This window comes from Carettochelys insculpta, chromosome 8, assembly GCF_033958435.1.
Source record: "Carettochelys insculpta isolate YL-2023 chromosome 8, ASM3395843v1, whole genome shotgun sequence".
Classification (NCBI taxonomy): domain Eukaryota; kingdom Metazoa; phylum Chordata; order Testudines; family Carettochelyidae; genus Carettochelys; species Carettochelys insculpta.
The window spans coordinates 37,048,667-37,072,495 of NC_134144.1; the positions used below are offsets into that span (position 1 = coordinate 37,048,667).

The window sequence follows — 23,829 nt, forward strand, 5'->3', positions numbered from 1 at the left end:
AGCATTTCTACCTTTTGTTAAAGATTCAGAGGCTTAATAATTCAAATTCATTACTAGTTTAACTGCATTGATTTAGTTATCTCAAAGATAAATTTGACTTAAATCCAAGCCAAAGATGATTTTCTCTAAATCTTAGCTTCTTAATTTGGACTTTTTATTGTCAGTAGTTTTCACTAGATACCATGTAATAATGGCAAACTGAGGTAAAGATTAGACTAAGATAAGGGACCATTTAAGCGGTATAAGTCAGAGCAAAATTAAATTAAAAAAAAAAAAGTTATCAAATGCACAAATATCAGTTACGTGGCCAAAAAGATGAAACATGCCAGAGTTGCTTGATGTACAATATGTTTTGTTGCATCGTCAATACATCATGACCACATCTATATTAGCAAGTCCTTTCAGACAATCAGACACTCTTCTGAAAGAACAAGGAGAGCATCAACACACAAAATGTGCTCTTTCAAATTCCTTTAGAAGGAACATGGCACTTCTTCCGGGAGCCCTCTTCCTCTCCCAAATGAGGAAGAGCACCTTTTTCCAAAAGATTCTTTTGGAAAAAGGCATGTGTAGACACTCCAGGAGCCCTTTGTTCAAAAAAGCAGTCCTCATGGTGCTGGATTTTTTGATCCCTGGCCCAGTCTTTCAAAGCAGCAAGGGCTGTGTGGATGCTCTCTTTCGAAAGAGCAGATTGCTCTTTTGATCCACATTTTTTTTGGGGGTGGGGGTGGGGTGCGCGTGCTCTTCCAAAAGAAGAGCTTCCAGAAGAGATCTTCTGGATGATCATCTTTCAAAAGATCACCGTAGTGTAGACATGGCCTAAATAAAACATCTGTTTGAACACCTAACAATCCAAAAACAAGTATACCTCAGGTCATTAAGGTGGAGAATAAAAGAGCCCAGACACAGAATGATAGCAGACTTTTATTAACATATCTTACAATATTGATTACTGTATGACTAGCTTTGTACTTTTTGATGTGTTATAAAGATTGATTTAAATTCTACAGTAATGTACTGTACTTAAATGATCATTCATACAGGATACCACACCAGTACATTGGAAGAATACACACACCCACGCCCACCACTCTACTCTGGAGCTGTTATTTTTCAAAGTAAGCTTAATATAGCAGGCTTTAAAAAGTTATGAGGGAAATCAAAAATTCTAGGTTAGCAGCATGCATGTATATTCAAGTACAATTCTTGAATCAAGTGCTTTTTTCTTTTTCTTTCTTAAACTGGCTGGTGACTAATTCACCAGTCCCAAAATAAAAACTATGAAATACCCAGATTTTAAAGTTAAGGCTAATCATTTTACTTCACATCCATATGCACAACCATAAAACATTCCGTCTTAAATAATACACAGTAATCAAATTCTGGAGACATTAGCTCTTGTTAATATAGCATCAGAGTTTCAAACCATAGACTACTCAAGTTCATGAGCCCTGTAATAATGTTGTGCTGGAGATGTAAAGAATCTTTTTTGCTCTTCAATCACGTTTACAAAATGGCCTAATATTCATAATGAGCAATGCAAAAATATTACAGGCTGAACTTATGATACAATATTAAAAAAGTAGTATTTTGGAAAAGATAGCTGTTCAGTTGGTGAAACAGAATAATTCTAATCTTACCAGAAGTATTCTAATGCTTTTGAAATATATGTATGTATATATAAAAACAGCACACCATTATAATGTATTTTAACTGTATATTTTGGGGGAAAACTCTCCAACGGCACCACTTTTAAAGGTGTATTTTACTGTCTGTCCACTTCTCTTGACTGCTGCTATATGGTCATTGCATTTCCCCTATGCACTTTTTACTGGATAATGACTTTCAGTGAGACTCTTAGAGATAAATGTTTTCATTTTGTACACATGGTTTTAGCATTAGATGTTTTTATTTTACACATATAAATTTTATTTTACATAACAAGCTATGAAAAGTCCACAGTACCAGGAACTGCTTGATAGAAATAGCCAACAAATGTCTGACTCATTTGAGAGAAAAGCTTAGTAGCAATATATTACACACCAGTATTTATCTGTAATCTTCCCTATCTACTTACAGAGTGGAGTTTAGCCCAATCATGCCTATTCTCATGGATTCTTAAGCCCTCTGAAAATAAATGGTTTATTTGGCATTCTTCCAATGAGGATGCAGAGGCATTGCTCACTCACCAGGACCACCTCTATTGCACGTTTTTCTTTTTAGGAAATTAAGCAGAAAGAGCACTGATTACTCTGCACAAATACAATACAGATGAACCTCTTGAGCTGACATGAAAGATTCAAAATTGTTTTAACCCACACGTTTCCAATCCAATCATTCTGAAACATGCATCTGTTGGCGACGAAAGGCAGACAGGCTTATAATTAGAACCTACCATATTGTGCGTCCTACGAATTTTATACATATGGTAACGTGTATCTATTATCACCACTAATTTACTCAACTGAAATGGCAAATTTCTCTTCCCAGAAAGAAAATACAAGACAGAATATATGTTCTGTTTTCATAGCAAGATACTTAATTTGCAGCTATTTCTCTTATATATGGAAAATATCTATGAAATTCCTGAGAATAAATAAGGTTTTCAGCAATGCCTGAAATCTTTCAATAGACCTCTCACATTAAGCGACATGCTCTTTAAAGAGTTCTACTTTTAGACCAAGTGTTATTATAGGGTCTCACAAATCACGTTTTATATAATTACAAATGGATATTATGGAAAAATCTCAAAGAAAGATCTGTCCAGTATGTTTAGCAGATGTAATACACATGTACAATGTACTACAGTATATTTCAGCAGAAATTGTTACATGACTCAATTCCACCCACAGAAACATAAGGCCCTGGGACTTGCCACTCCTAAACACGTGTAAGTACAACTTGTGCTTCTTTTTGTTAGTGGAATTCTTTTTTTTAAAACGGGGAGAGAGAGAGAGAGAGAGAGAGAGAGAGACACTACTGAATTAATTTACATTTTTCACACCACTTAGAAGATATTTCTAACTTTTAATGATCATACCATTAATTTGGTAGCAAAAGCACCTAATTATTGAAAGACTTCACGTATTGGTATAGTTTCATTTTTTTCAACCCCTCAGTGAAAGCACTAAATCCCCCTTCAGTTAAAGCTACTGTAAGTCAAGATGCATTCATTCATGGTAAAGGCGATGATCTGGTACAATAATAGCAACAGTTTACAATCCATTGTAATGGGGTCCCCATCTTTTATTGATGTGATCAAATGTATGGGATACCCACTGCTGTTCAAGCACCTTGTATCTTTCCTTACATATGTACAGAGGTTTACCACGCCTAAGGGGAGAGAAAAAAAATCATTAGTCAATAGTGGAAAAACAAGAGGGAAACTGAGTATTAAAGTTCTAAGAGTAACGTTCTAATAGTGAAGTTAAATGATATTTGCATTTTTTGCTTTCCAGTTGACATGTACATATGTATATATTTATAGTCTAGGATGCTTGTTTTTGTTTTAAAGCACATATAGCTTGACACTCTTGACCCTACAATAACGGCCTATGCAGTTAGACATTAATGTCCCAGAGCCCATACCACAGGGAAAGCTGTGGGAGAGGACAGTGGGGGAGAAGTATAGGTAGCTCCAGGGGGCTGCAGGGACGGGGTTCTCTGTGCAGAAAGGGCTCTAAACGGTTGCTCAGAACATGCTTGAAAACGAAACACATCGGGACTGAGTGATTGCCCAAGCAATGTGGAATGTTGCCCGGCACCTGAAATCTAGGACAGAGGGGTACTGTGACCTCTGTGTAGCAGACAAAGAGGCTAACAGACATGAATGTGTTATGTTTAGTTCATTATTTTAAGGTACCTGTTTCAATGCACTTTAAAGCAAAGATAAAGATAAAAATACATATACATGCATATAAATGGAAGAGAGAAAAAATGAATGCATGATGGAGGGATGGCTATCTATGTCAACCTGGTGTGGTGCAGCAATTTGATGGTCCAACTCACTACACTATGTGTCACTCACACTTGGCTTGCACTAGGTAGGTGCAGGGTACATGACGGAAAGGAGCTGAGCTGGGCAGCTGGGTGTAGTAGGAGTTGTCCTAGCCCAGGATGAGCACAGAATGCTGAGCCAGGAGAGATGCTGCAGAGTGGTCAGGAAGGGTCATGTAGGCAGCGAATGAGGGACTTGGGCGAGTTGTTGGTCGGCTGTGGGGTGAAAACCGTATTTTACTTGCACCACCAATAGGCTTTTTGGCTTAACTATATGCATTCTTTGGATGGAGAGTTAAAATGAGGACTTTCATCTAAGAAAAGAGACAACCATGGTGCAATATGGCAAAAGTCTATTGAATCAGGAATGGTGCAAAGAAAGTGAATAGGGAAGTATTATTTGTCTCTTTACATAACACCAGAACCAAGAGCCACCAATGAAATTAATAAGCATAACACAAGGAAGTACTTCTTCACACAACACTCTGTCAACCTATGGAACTCACTGCCAGAGGATGCTGTGAAGGCCAAATGTTAAAAAAAAATGAGATAAGTCCATGGAGGACAGTTGTATCAGTGGTTAGCAAAGATGGTGAGGTGTGCAGTTCCATGCTCCTGCTCTTCCTAAACCCTCTGACTGCTAGGGCATCTCACCATCCAGTCCAGCGTCTGTGTTGTTCATTCCTTCTGAATCACCTGGCCATTTTCAGAAGACAGGAGACTGGGCTAGATGGATCACTGGCCTGACCCAGGATGGCCACTCTTATGTTCTTATAATGTGCCTTGCTACTTGGTATATGAATGTACTGCACACCATGTGAAATCTCAATTGCTTTTGTGCAGCTTCCAACTGATATCATTTACAGGTCAAATGTAAGTAAGGTTTTGAATATGGGTGCTTTATGTTATAGTGACATCACGTTCAAGGTGATTTTGTAGACAGAATTTTCAACTTGATATCATGTCGATGGGGCACAGTAAAATGTAACACTGCATCACGGGAAATATGGAAGGCTGCAACTTGATTAACTTTTAACTTTAATTTGGGGTAGGGGATTGTGTGCTAACCCTACACTCCACAATACCAGGCAGATATTTGGGCCCAGTGTGGTATTCAGTGGTTAAACAGTCAATATTCAGGATTGTCCCCTACAGCCTAACCCCTAAGGATTCATTCAACCTCTGACTTCTGTCACCCTATCCCCATGACAAAGAATGAAATACACATGAAGGGCATCTCAGTTTATGAAGACTTAAGATCTCCCATTCTTCTTCCAGGCCAACAGAGTCCACCAGACCGCTGACAGCTGGCCCCTTTGCCCACCACACTAATTGCCCACCTGCAAATTAAAATGAAATTATAAACATGCAATGTTTAAATTCCTTCCTTATTGCTTATTACTATTAAACCAGGCCTCCAAAAGGCTGCCAGAGAGGTGGAAAAACCGACTCAAGTTCTAGTCAATCTTACCCCAAGGGAAAAATTCCTTCCTCATACCAAAATCTGGTGATTGTTCAGACCCATACCATCACAGAAGTACAGCTCAAACTATACCTCCATTACAGAGCTGGGCAGCAACCATGACAGACTGGCTGCTATATGTGTTGAGGGCTTCACAAACAGCACACAGTGTTGGGAAGCCATGAAAAACAATCGATTCCCGCTTCCCCATTACAGCCTGGGCAATGGCAACAAGGTGGAGAATCTCTCTCCTCCTCCCCATCCCTTTTTTGCCCAGTCACAATCTCAGTATGCTTTCAAGATAGGAGGGCTGAGAAGGTCCTAGGGCAGCCAAAACTGCCAATCCCTTCACCCTCTTCTCAGGATCTCAGGTTTTCTCTCTCTCCTATCTCCCCCACACCCCACTGAGATTTGGTGGCAGGGTGGGGAAGTGGTGCATTTTGGAAAATGCTGTGGTAAGCAATATCAAAGAAATCTAGATCCCCTCCGAGCTGCTAAGCATGCAGAGGAACACCCAGGCAATTGTAACATGGGTCTCACAAGCCTGGGGAAAAAGGAGTCCTCCAGAAAAGCTCAGTCCTGCCACCATGAATGCGACTCCATGTGAATCATGTGACTGACAGAGATGGCAAAGGCTCTCCTTCTCAAGTGATACTCTGTAGGAAAAATTCCAGCACCACAACGTACACCCAGCAAGTAGCAAAATTCATTTTTTAGCTAACAGGCTCCAGATTCTTTTATTTCTACAAAGAATATACATCTAATCAGGATACTACAACAAATACAACAACATTTACATTTCTAAGTATGCAATACTCAGAAAGTGAGAAACTTGTTAATTACCATCTCTGTTTTATTACACACTGTAAACTTGAAGTGGCAAAATCAAACATGCTTTATTACAATGTTACCTTAGATCTCTGTCTTCTTCACCATGTGCATCTAGATAAACAGAACCCCAAAGGCAGAAACGATGGCCTCGAATGATGATGATGACAGATGCATTGATCAAAAGAAATATTCCTGTCCCAGCTCCACAGTTCTGAGAATGCTAGAAGTTATATTTTAGAGTTAGGAAGGGAAGAGTACAAAGATCCTATTAGTGTCTGACAGTTTTATAATAACGAGGTAAGAATATTTTATTTCAAAAACACTTAATACTTTGTGTCACATCACTTACTAAGGAACAATTTGATCCTTGACCCTACGGTACAGTTAGACATTAAGGGTGGTGTGTTTTTAGGGATTTGCATGATAAAGTAGAGACTAATATACATTTTATGAATAAGCCCAAACCTCCCACATGATATGTTGCTATAACATTTATCCACTAAGGTGGTGCCATGCAGAAAATGGTTCCAAACTCAAGAAAGGGAACATGATCTGAGAAAAGCAGATGTACAACGTACTACCCTCGGAAAAAATAGAAAAATGAAAAAATGTTCACAGTGATATTGCTAACTCGCTACTATTAGAAGTGCACAATTTAATGTGGCAAAACATTTTTAGCGAACAGTGAGAATCTGTATGAGACACGTAGCTATATTAGTCTGTACCCACAAAAACAACAAGAATTCCTGTGGCACCTTATAGATTAAAAGATTTACTGGAGCATAAGCTTTTGTGGGCATGCATCTGACAAAGTGGGTCTTGCCCATGAAAGCTTATGATCCAATAAATCTTAGTGAGAATCTGGATTCTCTCAGATAACGAAATACTCAGGGTAGTTTGCAGCACACTACCAATTGGATTCCTAGTTGCAGATATTGCCACACTTGTGGATTGCTCCTCATCTTGCACTTCAGTGTCCACATTGGTTATCATTAGAAAAACAAACAAACAAAAACCAGCCTCCTTAAAAGATGAAACTCCTGGTTATAACAATGTATTTTAATTGTTCATGAATGGCACAAAATGTACTAATTTAGGCAGTTCTATTCTGCAATTATATTTTGCAGATTTTGGCCTTTTCACACATTTTTTACTACAAATGAAATTTCTGACCACACAACTAAAATATAATTAATGATCTGAATATTGTAAGTAAATTCTTTGGTCTATAACTGTCATCTGCAGGACTCTTTCATTGAAATCACCTCAAGTATAGTCTTTATGTCAAATTATTTTGAAGTTTGATCATTTTTTCTCCTCTCTGTGTGTGTGTGTGTGAGACAGAGAGAGAGAAAGACAGAGTTGCAGATAACAATAATGTTTTCAACTTATAAAGCACCTCCTACTTCAAGCACTTCAGAAAGGTGCATGAGTATTATCCTTATGGTGTTTTTCATCATGTCAGTTGATAGGAAAGAGCATATTCAGACCTTATGCTGAAAAGATCAACTCATGGAAATATAACTTTAAAAGGTCAAGTGTCAGTTAATCCCAACACCTTTTAAAGAAGTATTTTAGAAGAAATTACTATAATTCTGCTAGCCCTGTGGAAACTGCAGCCAGGTTTGAGTAAAATACAATAGTAGCCACTATAGGGTTGATATCTACAAATCCATCCTACTATTAAGTCTTCTTGTATTTTATGCTGGATGGGGCAGAATCACCCTTGGAGGAATTACAAAGATGACCCCAAGTTCCTGGGTCTGTCCCTTCTGCTCTCTTTGTCACACATGCAGCCTAACATTTAACAAGGCAGCACTCAGAGTCCTCAGTGAAAGCACCCACCCTCCATCCACCCAGAAATAAGTAAGTCACTAGAATTCAGGAGTGAGGAATATATTTTTAAAACAATAAAAACCACAAAATCTTTAACCCCCTTGACAAAAAATACAGCCTTCATTATCTTTATTTTACATGTGGGGAAACAGAGGCACAAAAGCACAGAAAATAAGGGCATGAGCAGCTGAGGCCCAATTTTTCAGAAGTTCCTGCTCACATGGGTGTTTAGTTTTTCACTGCTCAGTTCAATACTGCTGGGGTCTGGCTTTCACCCCCTGATGAAAACTATGTCCCATGAAGCTGATGGGAACTGAAGACAAAACTTAACTTTTTTGGAAATCATCCTCAGACATGTAAAGCCTGAGCAGTGAAGCACCCAAACTTAGGGGACATTTGAACGTTACAGGCAAAATGACTGGCTTAAGTTCACGCATAAAAAAATGGTGGCTCACAACATAATCTAGGTCTGTTGACTCCCCACCTTCAACTTTTTTCCAAACATGGAAACATACTCCTTCAATGAAGGGTATGTGGCTCAGAGGCATCCTCATGAAATATGGAGCCTTTAATTTTTAAGTCATTAATATGAATATCCATCTAAAGACCATACTGATAAAATAAGAAATATTGATAGCTCTTGTGGAGCTTATGTGAAATGAGTTTGTGGCCTCTGTCAACTTCCCTGTGGAAAAGGGGAAACAACCAAATACCACACTCAGAAAAATCACCACCACAATTTGGAGCCTGGTTGGGAAACTTAATAAAAACTTTATAATAATGACATTTTTATGTTACGATTTCAAGGGACTCGAAATAATAAACTTAAAAGACAGTGTCAAAAATCCTATTTTCAGAAACATTTTTCTTAATGGCATCATTAGCAACAATCCTGATAAATCAAATAAAAAAATTAAAAACCATTATCTGTGTTGTTTACATTTTGCATTTCATTCAGAAAAGGAAGAACAGCTCACTCAAGTTTTATTTGTTTTCTGTTCAGTTTCACTTTTGTAGCTTCCCAGTACAAGTACAATGCTACAAAATTGAGGCCAAACACACTACAGGAAATTAAGAACAAACTTGGTTTTCAGTGACATTTGAATAAAATATCTATAAATATGAGATTTAAAAATTGTAAACAAAACTATTTTGGAGTGAAAAAAACATGATAATTTCTTTTAAAAATATTTATACTAATTTGGAATGGCTAGTCTTCTTCTGTAAATACCATGAACACATTCATTTAGGATTAAAAGATTCTTTTCTCAAGGCAGCGTTGCAGAGATGGCACGGGAGAACTCTGGAGCAAGAGTGACTGTCAGCCATTAATTTACAGACCTATTTAATCCATTTAGTGGAATTAGCATTGGCCTCAGTGTAGACCATTTGCTCTCCTCCATTATGGAGGAAGAACAAGGGTAGCTGCTGCCTCTGAGATTAGGCCAAATGCCATTAGGACGGCCTCACAACATGACTGTCCTGTGAGGGTACAGAGTAAAAATTTACTATGTTTAAATTTAAAATATGTTTGGAAACGAAAACCGTCAGAACTGTGAGAGGAAAGCACAACTTCTAAGAAGGATTTTTTTTTCCAATTTATATGGAGATAAAGCTATAGTTGTTTGAAATCTCTTATTATAGAATTCTCTCTTACCAGTACACATTCGCAGTAACTCTGTTGTTTGCAGCAAAGTCCTTTCAAGCATACAAAGGTACCACAAACTAGACAAACAGCAGGATCTTTAGGAACCTTGCTGCAGACAGTACAAGTCTTTCTGTGATAATACTGGAAGATGGTATTGTAATTTTCAGGCAACTGAAGTAGACATGGTAAGTCCCACTTAGGCTCCTGTATAAGCAAAGCCTGAGAAAAACATGACAAACATTTATTAGTGCTGTATGTCTCTTTAGATGTACTGTGAGAACTTTAGAACTACAGAATGTAAAATGTTAGAATTTTGGTTAAAGGAGGGAGATGTGCTCTTTGAGATGGCTCACTGAATTCCATACACGCTCCAAAGTGTTCTTTCAATGACTTATGGCTGAAGAAGACTACACTTGGCCTCCTATGGAGACTACAATAAACTCTTTTTTATCCAGGATTTGATCAACTGAAATGCTCAGATAACTGACATAAACCCTGAGCCATGGTGGAGTTTCCTTTTTTTTATTTATTTTTTCCCCTTCAGACAGTCCTGGGGTACTCTGCAAGTTCCATCAGGCTGATTGAGCTCTCCCACCCAGTGTCCACCACCCTACAAGAGTTCCTCATGCCACGTGGCCATGTCTGCCACCCCGCCGCCCCGCGAGCGGCTCCTCACGCTGCACGGCCATGTCCGCCGTCATGCAAGCTACTACTCATACCATGCAGCCATGTCTACCACCCTGCAAGCAGCTCCCACTGTCCCCAGCATAAGATAATTGGGGCAGCAGTTGACCGGGAGCTGGCAATAGGGGTAGGGTGGAGCTCAATTTTCTTATTTGGGGGGCCACTGACCAATGCTTGTGTCTCCCCCCAGCGGCTCTCCATTAACCGGAATATTTGAATACCCAGCAACCTCCTGGTCCTGGGGTTGCTGGATATCAAGAGTTTACTTTATTTAAGGCTGCATCAAGACTTCAGACAGAGTGTCAATCAAGAGCAGTGGTTCTCAACCTATTTAACACTGTTGGTCACATAAGTGGGTAACAATATAGTATTTGGGCTGCATCCAATGCTATTTCTACAGCCCTGTGCATGTCACATGGGCTGTAGCTCTGAGCTGATTGGGCCACAGCTCTGAGCTGACTGGGCCACAGGTGGAAAAACCACCGAAGAGCAATGTGCTTCTTGCCCCAAGGAGCTCAGCATACCCACATAAATTGCTTCTGTAAGGATACAAACTGATGACAGACTGAACCTCTCTAGTCTGGTGCTCTCGGTCTGGCAACATCCATGGTCTGTGTCTGGCATGATTTTAGTTAGCTGGATGTCCACTTCTGGGTGTGACCAAATTCCCTTGCTCCCATAAGGTTTGATTACAGCCACAAGTCCTGGATCTCAGTTTTCTGTGCTGTTATTTAGCTGTAATTTACCCCAAAATGTCTTCTCAGAGACCAGTAAACAGCGGAAGTGTTGGTTAATGCTGCTAGACAATATTGACCTCTTGTGGTTCAGCAAATTATCTGGTTTGGCACTGGTCAGGTCAGGTCCCGAACTTGAAAAGTTCAACTTGTACTGACTGCCTTTCTTCAGGGTACAATTTACATATATAGCCTTTAGTGGACAGCCAGTGGTGCAACTGCATGGGCAGACAAAGCTGCTACTTGTACTGAAATCTGTGGCCAAAGCAGCTGGGTAAAGTTAGGCTCTCAAACTGATGCCTATGAATTTGCTTCATTTTCAAACACTGTGGTCATGTCTACACTACAGCAATCTGTTGACAGAAGTTACTGTCAGAAGAGATCTACAGACAAAACTTCTGTCGACAGATTGTGGCCACACACGAAAGCAGATGACTGTCAATCTACTCCCTAGACAGAATGGCCAACCAGAAGTACAGCAGACAGGGCTGCCCAGTATCCCAGAAGCCATGTCTATTGGTAGAAGGCTCCCTGGAACATCCATGCTTGCTTTCTGTCGACAGATTCTGTCAACAGAGGCCATCTGCCTCCTGGGGGAATGGCAGAACACTGTCAACAAAAGTGCCGTGCTCTGTCAATTTACTGTTGACAGAAGGCATTTGTAATATGGCCGCGCTCTCAACACAATGGCAGATATAGCCATTGAGTATTCAGCAATTCCCCATAAAGCTGATGGGAATTGCTATTGCTGGATATTCAGTACATTTAAAAAACAGATAGGTACCTGTGTATTAGTTTGAGAGTCTAACTTACCCTCTCATTTAAAAAAATGTTGCCTAAAATTTTTAAAGAGCTAACAACACAGTTGAATCTCTTCCTTTTTCATAGGTTATCCACTTACAGGCACATAGGTGTGAGGATCTCTCTTACAAATTACTGTTTTCATTTTTTCACAAGAGTTTATTATAAACCTGAAAGAGGTCTGATCTGCAAAATACAACAAAACAGCAGCTCCCCCATGTTCTTTTTCAAGCATAAAAACTATAGCAATAATAATTTTGTCATCATGGCTCAATGGTCAATTGAATTAATCAGATCTACCAAGGACAGAAGAATTTTGTAATTAGTACTAGGGTTCAAGATTTTGTAAGAAAATTGTACCTATAAAATATGCAAGTGAAACAAATGCAAGCATAAAGACATGTCCTGGGTTTAAATATGCAACTTTCCCGCATATTTTGTCATGATAAATTGAAAACACAGCATTGCATGAAGACACACCGTGTAACTAGAAGCAAGAAATTCCTTTCTCACACATCAACACTGGATAGGAGGTGCACATTTTTTTTACATACCTTCACTTGTTCTGTATGTCTGTCTGCAAATGAAGCCAATTCTAAGCACCACTGTGATATCATGTTAAATGCTGGCACTGGCCAGTCAAGGCAAGAGGCACTGGTGAATTGATGTGGTGATTGAAAAGATGATGGTAATAAACCCAGGCAGTTTGCAAGAACTGCAAATTCTTCGTCTTCCTGTTAGACATGAAACAAGAAAGGCTCAGATCATGTTGTGTTATAAACTCAAAGCACAGCACTATTTGTATCAATTCCAAATGTAAGTGACCTTTTATCACACTTGGTAGAGCTCGTTTGGAAGGAGGATTCAGGAGTTCAATTCATAGACAAAGACAAGCTCAAGTTTTCTCAAAACAATCAGAGCCAGATTCTCCATCAATCGTGTTCTCTTTGGGCTATTCCATAGTGCAAAGTGAATTTTAAGCAGCCAAACATTCTCCTGGAAAAATTTCTCCTTTAGGGGAAATCTCTGCTGGTGTGAAGTTGGAGGAAGTGATGGAGCCTCCTCCACTGCAGCCACCCTTCTAGCCACAGAAGGTCGGAAGAAGCATAGTGGAGGGAGGCTCTGCTACACCCGATTCTCCACTGGTGTAAAATTCTCAAGGGACCTTAAATCAGAGGTGCAGGTTAAAGCTGTTCCAGAACGTGGGTAGTGAATGAAGCCCATAGAAGGTTAGCTTATGCTTAGCAGACCTAAGACGAAAGTCTAGTTTGAATGGAACTACTGTATTCTCTATGAACACAGAACAGTTTTAAGAGGCAGATAAACCATCGTAAGGCCCTAATGCTATAAAGACAAGTGTACTTAGTTTTAAAAATGAGTGGTCCAATATGAGTAGTCCTCCTGATTTCAATGGCACTATTTACACAGTTAAAGTTAAGCACAGGTGTACATGTTTGCAGAACTGAAACGTAAGGTGATAATTAGAGAAAAGTAAGGAAACATAAAATGAGGCCTATGCACAGCAGCACTTCAGGAACTAGAAGCTTGGAAATCCCATGGCAATGAAGATACACGGTTAATAAAGTAAAAAAGAAGAACTGAATTTGTGATAATCACTCCAACGATCTTCTGCCACAGATAATGTGCTGGTGAATACTCAGCAATTCTTAACCGTAGGCATAGAACTGCTTCAGGTTCAGTCATATGCTTATAGGAGCAACCACTTTCCTAAAAGCAATTATGACTTGAGCTGCAAACGCCTGCAGAGCCCTAAATCTTACAGTATAGTCATATCAATTTAAAATGAAATAAATGAAAAGGGGGGGAGGAGAGAGAACAATCCTAAAATCTCTCTGCCCATTAATAATATTCTATCCATTTTAAGAAGGCCCCTTTTTTACTTAACCGTAAATGTCTTTTCCACCAAAAAGTATTCTGAAATTCTGTGTTAATGGGAAATCTTCCATAAGGGATTGGTAAGAGACTCCAGTTCTCCAAATTTAGAGCATTAGGACATGCTAACCTACTGTTCCATAAATCAGCTCGCTCACGGAATTATAGAAACACTACCAGAAAAGGCTACTATAGGTTCCACCTCCCCAAACTGGCACTCTCTGGTTTGGCAACATCTGGGACTGAGCTGGTGTCCCAGGACCAGAGCTGCGCTGGCAGCCCAGCCAGGCCTGGAACTGGCCTCTGCAGGGCTGGCACCTGCCATGTCTGGGATTGGCACCAGCGCAGGTAAGGTGGCAGCAAGGGCTCAAGGAGGGAAGGGGAGTCAGAGTGGCCAGTGGGGCACAGAGTTGCCAGCAGGATGGGTAGTGGACTGTGGGGTGGGGAGAGACCTCTGGTAAATTCCCTCATTCAGGTCAGGTCCAGTCCCAAGGGTGTTGGAAAATGCAGTTGCAGCATGTAATTAGCAGCAAGTTTAAGAATGAGGAAAGGAATCAGGGCTGCATGGCTGATAGTTTCAACAGGGGTTGGATGGAGTGGGCCCTGTTCTATATTTGGGGAACTCGACTCTCTTACCAAAATTTCCTCTGTGACAGAAATATTTTTTAAAACAATGGACACAATTCAGACTCGTAGCTGGGGAAAAGACAGGTGCGCTTCCTAAATGCTAATCAAAATTGTTTGGTGCTGCAGACATGCTGGTGCCTCAGCCAGTGCTAAGCGCATCCTCAAACAATCATTGTCCAAAAATGTATCTCTCTTAAAAATCTGTATGTTTGTGCTTAACAGTGAGTTGTTATAATCAGCACCCAGGAAAACACTCAAAGCATCCTGAAGCACTAAGACTATGTCTATACCACAGCAATCTGTTGACAGAAGTTACTGCTGGAAGATAACCTCCAACAAAACTTGTCGACAGATTGCAACCATGCATGAAAATGGCTCACTCTGTCGACAGACAGCAGCCAGAATGCCTGGCCGCTCTCTCAACACAATGGCCAGCTGGAAGCACAGCAGACCCTGAAGCCCTGTCTGTCGACAGACGGCCCCCCAGAGCGTCCATACAGCTTTTTTTTGTTGACAGATTCTGTTGAGAAAGGCATGCTGGCTCGTGGGGGATAGACTGAGGGCTGTTGGCAAAAGTGCTGAGTTCTGTCGACAGTATGCCAACAGAATGCACCTTTAGTGTGGACACTCCATGAGTCTTCTGGACAAAATGCCTGTTTTGTTGACAAACCCTCTAGTGTAGACACAGCCTAAGTGAAAAAGGTACTGGTAATGGGTATGAGATATTTCTGTGCCCCAGGTTAATCTGGGTGTGAAGATATACATTTATCAAGCTGACAGGTCATGAAATCCTCAGAGAGGGAGAGAGAAAGAGAAGTTACTCACCTGTAGTAACAATGGTTCTTCGAGATGTGTCCCCGTGGGTGCTCCACAATAGGTGTTGGGCTCGCCCGGCGCCGCAGATCGGAAATCTTCCAGCAGTTTCTCCTCGATCGTGCATGCACCGGCGCGCGCCGCCCCCCTGCGCGCCCCCAGCCATGTGCGCAATCCGGTCCCCGCCAGTTCCTTGACCAACCGCCTCGGATGCTCCTGAAAAACACTAGACAGAGATCCGAAGCGGGGAGGATGGGTGGGTGGTGGAGCACCCATGGGGACACATCTCGAAGAACCATCGTTACTACAGGTGAGTAACTTCTCTTTCTTCTTCGAGTGGTCCCCGTGGGTGCTCCACAATAGGTGACTACCCAGCAGTAACCCAAGTAAGGAGGTGGATAATCGATTCATGTGCAGCTTGCCCCCGAGAGGACTGCTGTCAACAGACGGGTATCCTCTTCGAATACCCGAGGCAGGGCATAATGCTTGACGAAGGTGTCGTAGGAAGACCAGGTCGCCGCTCTACAGATGTCTTTTAACGCGATGCCCTTGAAGAAGGCTGTTGATGCCGCCAACGCCCTGGTGGAGCAAGCCCTGGGCGGGGCCAGCAAAGGAGCAGTTTGAAGCTCGTAACACATTTTTATACAGGACACAATAGCTACGTCTACACGTGAAGCCTACATCGAAGTAACTTATTTTGATGTAGCGACATCGAAATAGGCTATTTCGATGAATAATGTCTACACGTCCTCCAGGGCTGGCAACGTCGACGTTCAACATCGACGTTGCGCAGCACCACATCGAAATAGGCGCTGCGAGGGAATGTCTACACGCCAAAGTAGCACACATCGAAATAAGGGTGACAGGAACAGCTGCAGACAGGGTCACAGGGCGGACTCAACAGCAAGCTGCTCCCTTAAAGGGCCCCTCCCAGACACAGCTGCACTAAACAACACAAGATCCACAGAGCCGACAACTGGTTGCAGACCCTGTGCATGCAGCATGGATCCCCAGCTGCAGCAGCAGCCAGAAGCCCTGGGCTAAGGGCTGCTGCACATGGTGACCATACAGCCCGCAGGGGCTGGAGAGAGAGCGTCTCTCAACCCCTCAGCTGATGGCCGCCATGGCGGACCCCGCTATTTCGATGTGGCGGGACGTGGATCGGCTACACGGTCCCTACTTCGACGTTCAACTTCGAAGTAGGGCGCTATTCCCATCCCCTCATGGGGTTAGCGGCTTCGACGTCTCGCTGCCTAACGTCAATTTCAACTTCGAAATAGCACCCAACACGCGTAGCCGTGACGGGCGCTATTTCGAAGTTAGTGCCGCTACTTTGAAGTAGCGTGCACGTGTAGACATGGCTAATGTGCTTAGAGATTCTGTGTGAAGAGAGACCTTCTCCTTTTGACCTGGGAGACAGAGAGACTAGGAGCCTGTCCGTTTTCCGGAAGGACTTAGTTCTGTCTATGTAGAAGGCCAACGCTCTCCTCACACCCAGGAGATGCAGGCGTGCCTCCGTGCCGGAGCTGTGACGCTTCGGGTAAAACGAGGGTAAAACTATTGGCTCGTTAAGATTGGACTCCGAAGAGACTTTTGGAACAAAGGCTGGGTGCAGCCTTAAGGTTACCACCTCCTTTGAGAATACTGTGCAGTGTGGCGTTGCCATCACTGCCGCGAGCTCACTCACCCTGCGGGCTGACGTAGTAGCAAGGAGGAAGATTGGTTTGTTTTTTGTTTTTTTTTGTCATAAGGAGACATATGGGAACTGTGGCTAATGGTTCAAAAGGTGGACCCAATAGCGTGCTGAGCACCAAGTCCAAATTCCACAATGGTGGAAGCGGTTTCCGAGGGGGGTACAGGTTTACCAGCCCCTTCTAGAACCTGGTAACAAGAGGATGGGCAAATACCATGGGCCCTTCCTCTGTATGCCAAAAGGCTGATATAGCGGCGAGGTGGACCTTTAGCGAGGATAGAGAAAACCCGCCTCTCTTGAGGTCCAATAAGTATTCCAGTATTACAGGTATAGGAACGTCAAGGGGAGCTAACTGCTTGGCGGAACACCAGGCTGTGAATCGAGTCCATTTCTGCTTGTAAGTCCTCCTGGTGGAGGTCCTTCAGCTACATTCCAGGACTTGTTGTACTCCCTCCGTACACGTGCTCTTTAAAGAGCTGAACCATGGATTAGCCATGCTTGTAGATGCAGACCCTGAGGGTGCGGGTGCACTAAGGACCCCTGAGCCTGTGTGAGTAAGTCCGGTGCCACCGGTAGAGGGAGCGGTGGACGGTCTGACATGCGCAAAAGCAAGGGAAGCCATTGCTGCCGATCCCAAGCGGGACTATGAGTATCATGCGAGCTCTCTCCCTTCTGGCTTTGTGCAAGACCTTGTAGCAAACAGATCGATCTGGGGAAACCCCCATGTACGAAAATTGCGCCGTAGCAGACCGGAGCGGATCTGCCATTCGTGCGTGATTGCAAAGCGCCTGCTCAGCTGATCTGCTTTCACGGTGTGAGCGCCCGGCAAGTACGAGGCTTTCAACGTTATGTTGTTGGCGATGCACCAATTCTACAATTGGACTGCTTCCACACATAGGGCACGGGATCGTGCTCCTCCTTGTCGATTGATGTAAAACATAGTGGAGGTATTGTCGGTATTGAATCCCGACTACTTTGCCACGTAGGTAATCTGGAAAATGCTTGCAGGCATTGAACACTGCTCTGAGCTCCGGCATGGTTATGTGCAGTGTCTGTTCCGCAGGGGACCATAGCCCTTGCGTTACCTTGTCGCCGATGTGTGCTCCCCATCCTATGTGGGAGGCGTTGGTAGTAAGAAAAAAATAGAAATTTGTGGTTGGTGAAAAGGCACCCCCACTGGCAGATTCTTGGGGTTTTCCCACCACGCCAGGGATCTGCGCACCTCTGTTGTGGGCGACACCACCCTGTGGACCGTGTGGGATGCCAGTTTGTAAATGCTCACCAGCCAATGCTACAGGCTTGACATGTGCAACCTGGCATTCTGTACCACAAACTTCGCTGCCGTCGTATGGCCCAGCAGCTGTAGGCACGTTAAGACCGGCACCGTGGGGCTGTATGTAATGACTTGCACCAGCGAACTGATTGCGCAGAAGCAGGCGTCGGGTAGGTAAACCCTTGCTGTAATGGAGTTTATGCGTGCCCCTATGAACTCTATGTGTTGTGTGGGTTCGGACTTTGATTTTGCGAGGTTGATGACTAGGCCCAGTGAAGAAACGTGTCCGCTGTGACGCGTATCATGCGTGAGACCTCTGCCTTCGAGGTCCCTTTTAGCAGGCAGTCGCCCAGATATGGGAAAAATAAACACCCCCTGTCTGTGCAGGTAGGCTGATACCACTGCCAGGGTTTTGGTTAAGACTCTGGGGGCCGAGGAGAGGCCAAACGGAAGAACCCTGTGCTGGAAGCGCTCCTGGCTGACCGTGAAGCGGAGGAAGCGTCTGTGTGCCGGGTGGATTGTTATATGAAAGTAAGCATCTCGTAAGTCGAGAGCTGCAACCCAGTCTCCATCGTCCAGTGCCGTGAGTATCAAGGCAACTGTGATCATCAGAAACCGTTGCTTACGCAAGTAACTGTTGAGGCCCCGAAGATCTAAGATGGCCTCCAGTGTCCTGTTCTGTTCTCTGGTAGGAAGTAGTGTGAATAAAAACCTTCCCCTGGAATTATTCCGGCACTCTTTCCACCGCCCTTATGAACATAAGGTTGAGTCACCTTCTGCTTGAGCCTCGCCTCATGGCAGCGTCCCTGAGGTAAGGCCTAGTGGGAGGCTTCGTAGGTGGAAGTGACTGGGAGGGGATCGCGTAACCTGTGGCTATGATCTCCAGCACCCATATGTCTGTGGTGATCTTTTTGCCATTGGGAGTGGAACGGTCTGAGGCGATGATGGAACATGAAATGAGAGTGGCACTGAGCGAGGGTATTGATAGTGCAGCCCCCGACCTACCCATCAAACTTGTTGCCTTTAGGCCTGACCCGAGGGCGTACGGCTTTGTTAAGAACGTCGCCTAGGAGTTCTGTACTGTTGCCACTACTGATAGCGCCCCTGGTCGTAGCCCCATTGATATTGAGCACGCTGTGGTTGTAAGCGTAGCGTCTTTGCTGAGGGTAGAAGTTTTCCCTCCTGTATGGGGGAGTATAAATGCCCGAGCTTTTAAGTGTAGCTCTCGAGTCCTTACTGGGGTGAGGGACTGAGTCGGTTGAGTCCGCAAACAGCTTTTGTGTATCAAAGGGAAGGTCCATGATCTTTGCCTGTAGGTCCCTTGAGATACCAGACGTCTGGGGCCAGGATTCTCTACGCATGACCACTGCTGTAGCCATTGAACATGCCGCCGTGTCCGCCACGTCCAGGGCAATCTGGACTCCCGTCCGCGATGCTGCGTAGCCCTCTTGAACCATCGCCTTTAACACCGGCTTTTTATGTTCCGGAAGTGAAGCCATGAGGGGAGGAAGCCCGGAGTAATTATCAAAATTATGGTTTGCTAGGTGTGCCCATAATTTGCCATTCTCAATAGCAGGATAGCAGAGGAATATACCTTCCTGCCAAACAGCTCTAGCTTCTTAGCATCTTTGTCCGATCCCCCGATTTGTACTGAGAAGCCTTTGACCTCTGCTGGGACGACCCGACCACCAAAGAATTTGGTTGTGGGTGACTGAAGAGGAACTCCATGCCCTTTGCCGGGACGAAGTATTTCTTATCCGCTCTCTTGTTCGTAGGCGGAACAGAGGCCGGAATCTGCCATGTAGTAGTGGCTGACTCCAGAATGGCTTCGTCCAGCGGAATAGCAATTTTGGATGAAGCTGGGGGTCTCAAATTTTTCAGGAGTTTGTGATGTTTCTCCTGCACCTCTGCCATTTGAATGTCTTGCGTGAAAGCCACCCTTCTAAATGGCTCCTGAAACTGTTTAAAGTCATCCGGGGGAGAGACGTCCCTGGGGGCCATGGCCTCATCTGGGGAGGATGAGGAGGAACCACTAAGGTAAACCTCCCTCAAACCCTCAGGTTCCTGCGGTCGATGATACACTTGCTCGCCAGAGGATCGTGAAGAAAAGTCTCGGGGTTCTAAAATTAACTCCCCTTTAGACAACTGTGTTTCTGTCCCCGATCGGGAGTGCCCACGGGGGTATTGAGCGGCCCGGGGGGGGACCTGCCCCTGGGTGTAGGCCTGTGGTTTGTCTGTGTCCAGCCTGATAAGGATGACCATGGCAGCACGGGCAAGGGTCCGGGGGTGGAGACCTAGACCACTCGTGGGGTGTGTACCCCCGATGTCTGGGAGAGCGAGACCTCCGCGACGACACAGATAGAGGTGAAACTGGCTTGTGATAGTATGCCAGGGGATCCAGCCCCAGAAATGGTGAAGGTGGCCCAAGCCATGGTGACATTGGTTGGAGGAACGGAGAAGGAGGTTTGTTTGGTTTTTTTTCGGATGGGCCGGTGGAGAGACAGGCCTTCGGTGCGGCGTGTGTATCACAGGGGGAGGGCTTGGTGCTAACAGCAGCGCAGCCCTGTCCAGAGATGGACTGCGGTGCCGGGTTTTTGATGTTGCCTTGCCCCTCCACTGCGGGGCCGGCACTGCCCCGTTCCGTGCCGGGGATCTCGGCCCCGCTGTCGGTGCTGCGCGGGTATCCCCCTCCGGTGCCTGCAGGCTCCATGCCTGGCAGCCCTGCACCGCTGGTGCCGCGGGGGTCTGTGCCGCCTGTGGCGGTGCCGCCGGTTCCAGCGCTTGCCTGGCTCACGCTCTAGGCGCCGCGCGTGCTGGCTGTTGAATAATTGGAGGCTCAGCCTCTGCCACGTGCGCTGCCGCTTGCCTGAGTATGCGGCTGGTGGCTGTGTGCTCCGCTCGTCCTGCTCACTGCAAACACACGGCAAGGATCAAGCCAGGGAGAGATTCCTTTGTTTCTGCGCTGAGGGGGTGAGAGAGAAAAACTGCCCTCTTCTTATGCAACCCAGAGGGCCCTTCTGGGTGAGGCTTCGCCGGCAAGTCCGGCTGGAGAGCCTTATCAACAAGAGCATTTTATGCCTCATCACTCTGTCCTTCCTGGCCCTGGCTGTGAGCTTAGCACAGTGAGAACGCGTCTGGGTAAGCGGTAATTCCCCCAGGTATCGGATGCCTTCGCTATGCCCCACGGAGGCCGGCATAGCTTCACGGCATGACTCCCGCTTTTTAAAACCTGAAGAGGCCATTGCGGTGAGTCCATTATTGTTAATAGGGTACTTAGCACTTAATTTGTGCCTTTCCACCCCAAATAGTGATCACCGGCCTGTGGGGCAGCGGGCAGCCTAAATGGCCTTCACGTCCGCTCTTCTTTTCTCCGCTCCTCTCTTTTTTCTTTTGCTGATATTCTTTGTCTTTGCTTTCTCTCTCTCTTTTTTTTTTTTTTTTTGTTTAATAACCAAAACAACAAATTACACGTGGAAAAAAACCACTAAGTAATCTGACTCTGGCCTTAGCCTGAGTGGATTCCGTCTGCAGCCGATGGCGGTTGAGAAGGAACTGGCAGGGACCGGATCGCACACACGGCCGGGGGCGCGTAGGGTGGCGGCACGCGCCGGCGCATGCGCAATCCAGGAGAAACTGCTGGAAGATTTCCGATCTGCAGCGCCAGGCAAGCCCGACACCTATTGTGGAGCACCCACGGGGACCACTCAAAGAAGAAAGCTTGACTACAGTCCCTGCATCTGGAACGTGAGATATTTCATGCACTCGTTTTGTCTTCCAAAATCTTTTTTTTTTCTTTTTCCCCAGATTGACACCCATACAAAGATGTTTTGACTGCTAGTGGACTACTGGGGTACCTCATCAGTAAGTCCATGGGCACAACCTCCCTAAATCATTTAGCTAATAAAGTTTTCACGTCAAGAAAAAAATTGCGGGAAGCATGTTGGGACTCAGATAACCCAAGTGAATCATAAGAAAGTTATAGTGTTCCATATTAATGCCAACAACTGCATATGCTACTTCTGGACAAGTCTGCTTACCTGCAGGATTCCAACATCCTTTGTTGATGTTGCCTTTGCATCTACTTTAAATGGTCAGGATGCAAAGGGGCAGGTTTTCGATTGTCTGCTTTAGCGTTTTGCTTTTTATAAGTTCATTCTCTTTCTATACTTGTCTACAATGACTTTTAGCAGATATCTGTGTCTTTTTTAAAGCTCTGGGGTAAATATTATTTGTGGGCAACTTAGCCTATCTAGTTCAATTTGAAAACCAATTGTCTTGACCCCTCTCTTGAACATGGCCTTAATTTACCTCCTCCTTTTACAGATGGGGCCTAGAACCATTCTGATTTTCTTACAGGCAGATCAGTGCTCTCAATTCAGACAGACTCAGGAAGCCAGACTGTGAAACAAATTAGTTCAATTTTGGAGGAATTTATTTAAAGAAGGGAATCCTTGATAATTATTTTCTCCCAGTTGGCCTTCAACTTTCCATCCAACGGTTGCTGTGACTACGCATAGGACTGCTCTCCTGACTGTTCTCCTCTGGAAGAGGTGGAGTGATGTGGCTGCTCCCTAAGGCTGCTTCTACACCTGGCCCATAGTAATGAGGTAATCTGAAGCAGGCTACTGAGGCACTAATGTACATATTCAGCACTTTGTTAGCATAATGAATTTCAAAGTGCAGACTCTGAATTGCAGATTGACAGCACAGATGGGGACAGCTTTGAAATAAGTGCCCCACTTTGACATTCCCTTACTCCCACCTAGTTTTGTGATGGAGGAACTGCTGCACCCCACCTTGTGACTGAAGGCACCTGGCCACATGGCTGGAGCTGCCTCATCATGCAGCTGTAGGTGCCACCGCCACATATGCATGGGGGCTCTGGCAGAGGAGGTGGCGGATCCTCCAAGCTGCATCAGCATAAGTCTTAACTTTTTGGGGGGGGCGGGGAGGAGGGGTGATTTTATGGATCCCAGCAGACTTTGGGAACAATGAGGGCGGGGGGAAGGATGTTCACTAAATTGGGGACGATAAAAATCGAGGGTTTACTGTAGTTAGACTTTGATAATGTATCTGAAGTCTTTCATGGGCGCCAGACATGAAACAATGTTACAGCAAAACATCCGCTCTAAATGATAGAAAACGTCCAACATTTTGTATTTTAGAGGTGGATTAACACATCCTTCAATTATAATACATAAAACTTTCAACAGAAGAAACCAGCAGCCTTCTCCCTCCACAATCATTGTACCTGACAACTGGGTAAATCCCCTCCAAAAAGATGATGCTGAAGAAGACAGGTGATCCTGAGGAAAGGCAGGCAAAACTGCTGCAGATAGCGCTCTATCGAGTCAAGAGACCAAACGCTAGGGCTACCCTAGAGTGAAAAAACAGGTTATTAAATTCTGCTTTCCAAATTCTATGTTCCAAAGGCTAATTGTTCGCTAATAATCTCTAGTGATTTTGTCACAAAAAATTGGGATACAGTAACTTTCAGTTAGACAATGTCTTTCTTAACTTTTCTCAAAAATTTGTTTC

At 44.2% G+C, this 23,829-nt stretch overlaps 1 protein-coding gene across 4 annotated transcripts in view; it reads right to left on the reverse strand.

The window, feature by feature from the left end:
- Nucleotides 1-1,286: 1,286 nt before the first annotated feature.
- UBR3 (ubiquitin protein ligase E3 component n-recognin 3) overlaps nucleotides 1,287-23,829 on the reverse strand; it is a 189,465-nt gene continuing 166,922 nt past the window's right edge. For all 4 annotated transcript variants that reach the window (XM_075001016.1, XM_075001019.1, XM_075001018.1 and 1 more), the window contains 5 exons: nucleotides 23,543-23,668; nucleotides 12,547-12,726; nucleotides 9,783-9,992; nucleotides 6,370-6,509; nucleotides 1,287-3,333 (listed from right to left, as the gene is read on the reverse strand). In XM_075001016.1, the coding sequence (XP_074857117.1) occupies nucleotides 3,216-3,333; nucleotides 6,370-6,509; nucleotides 9,783-9,992; nucleotides 12,547-12,726; nucleotides 23,543-23,668 (774 nt within the window). In that variant the 3' untranslated portion in view covers nucleotides 1,287-3,215. The remainder of the gene's footprint in view (nucleotides 3,334-6,369; nucleotides 6,510-9,782; nucleotides 9,993-12,546; nucleotides 12,727-23,542; nucleotides 23,669-23,829) is intronic.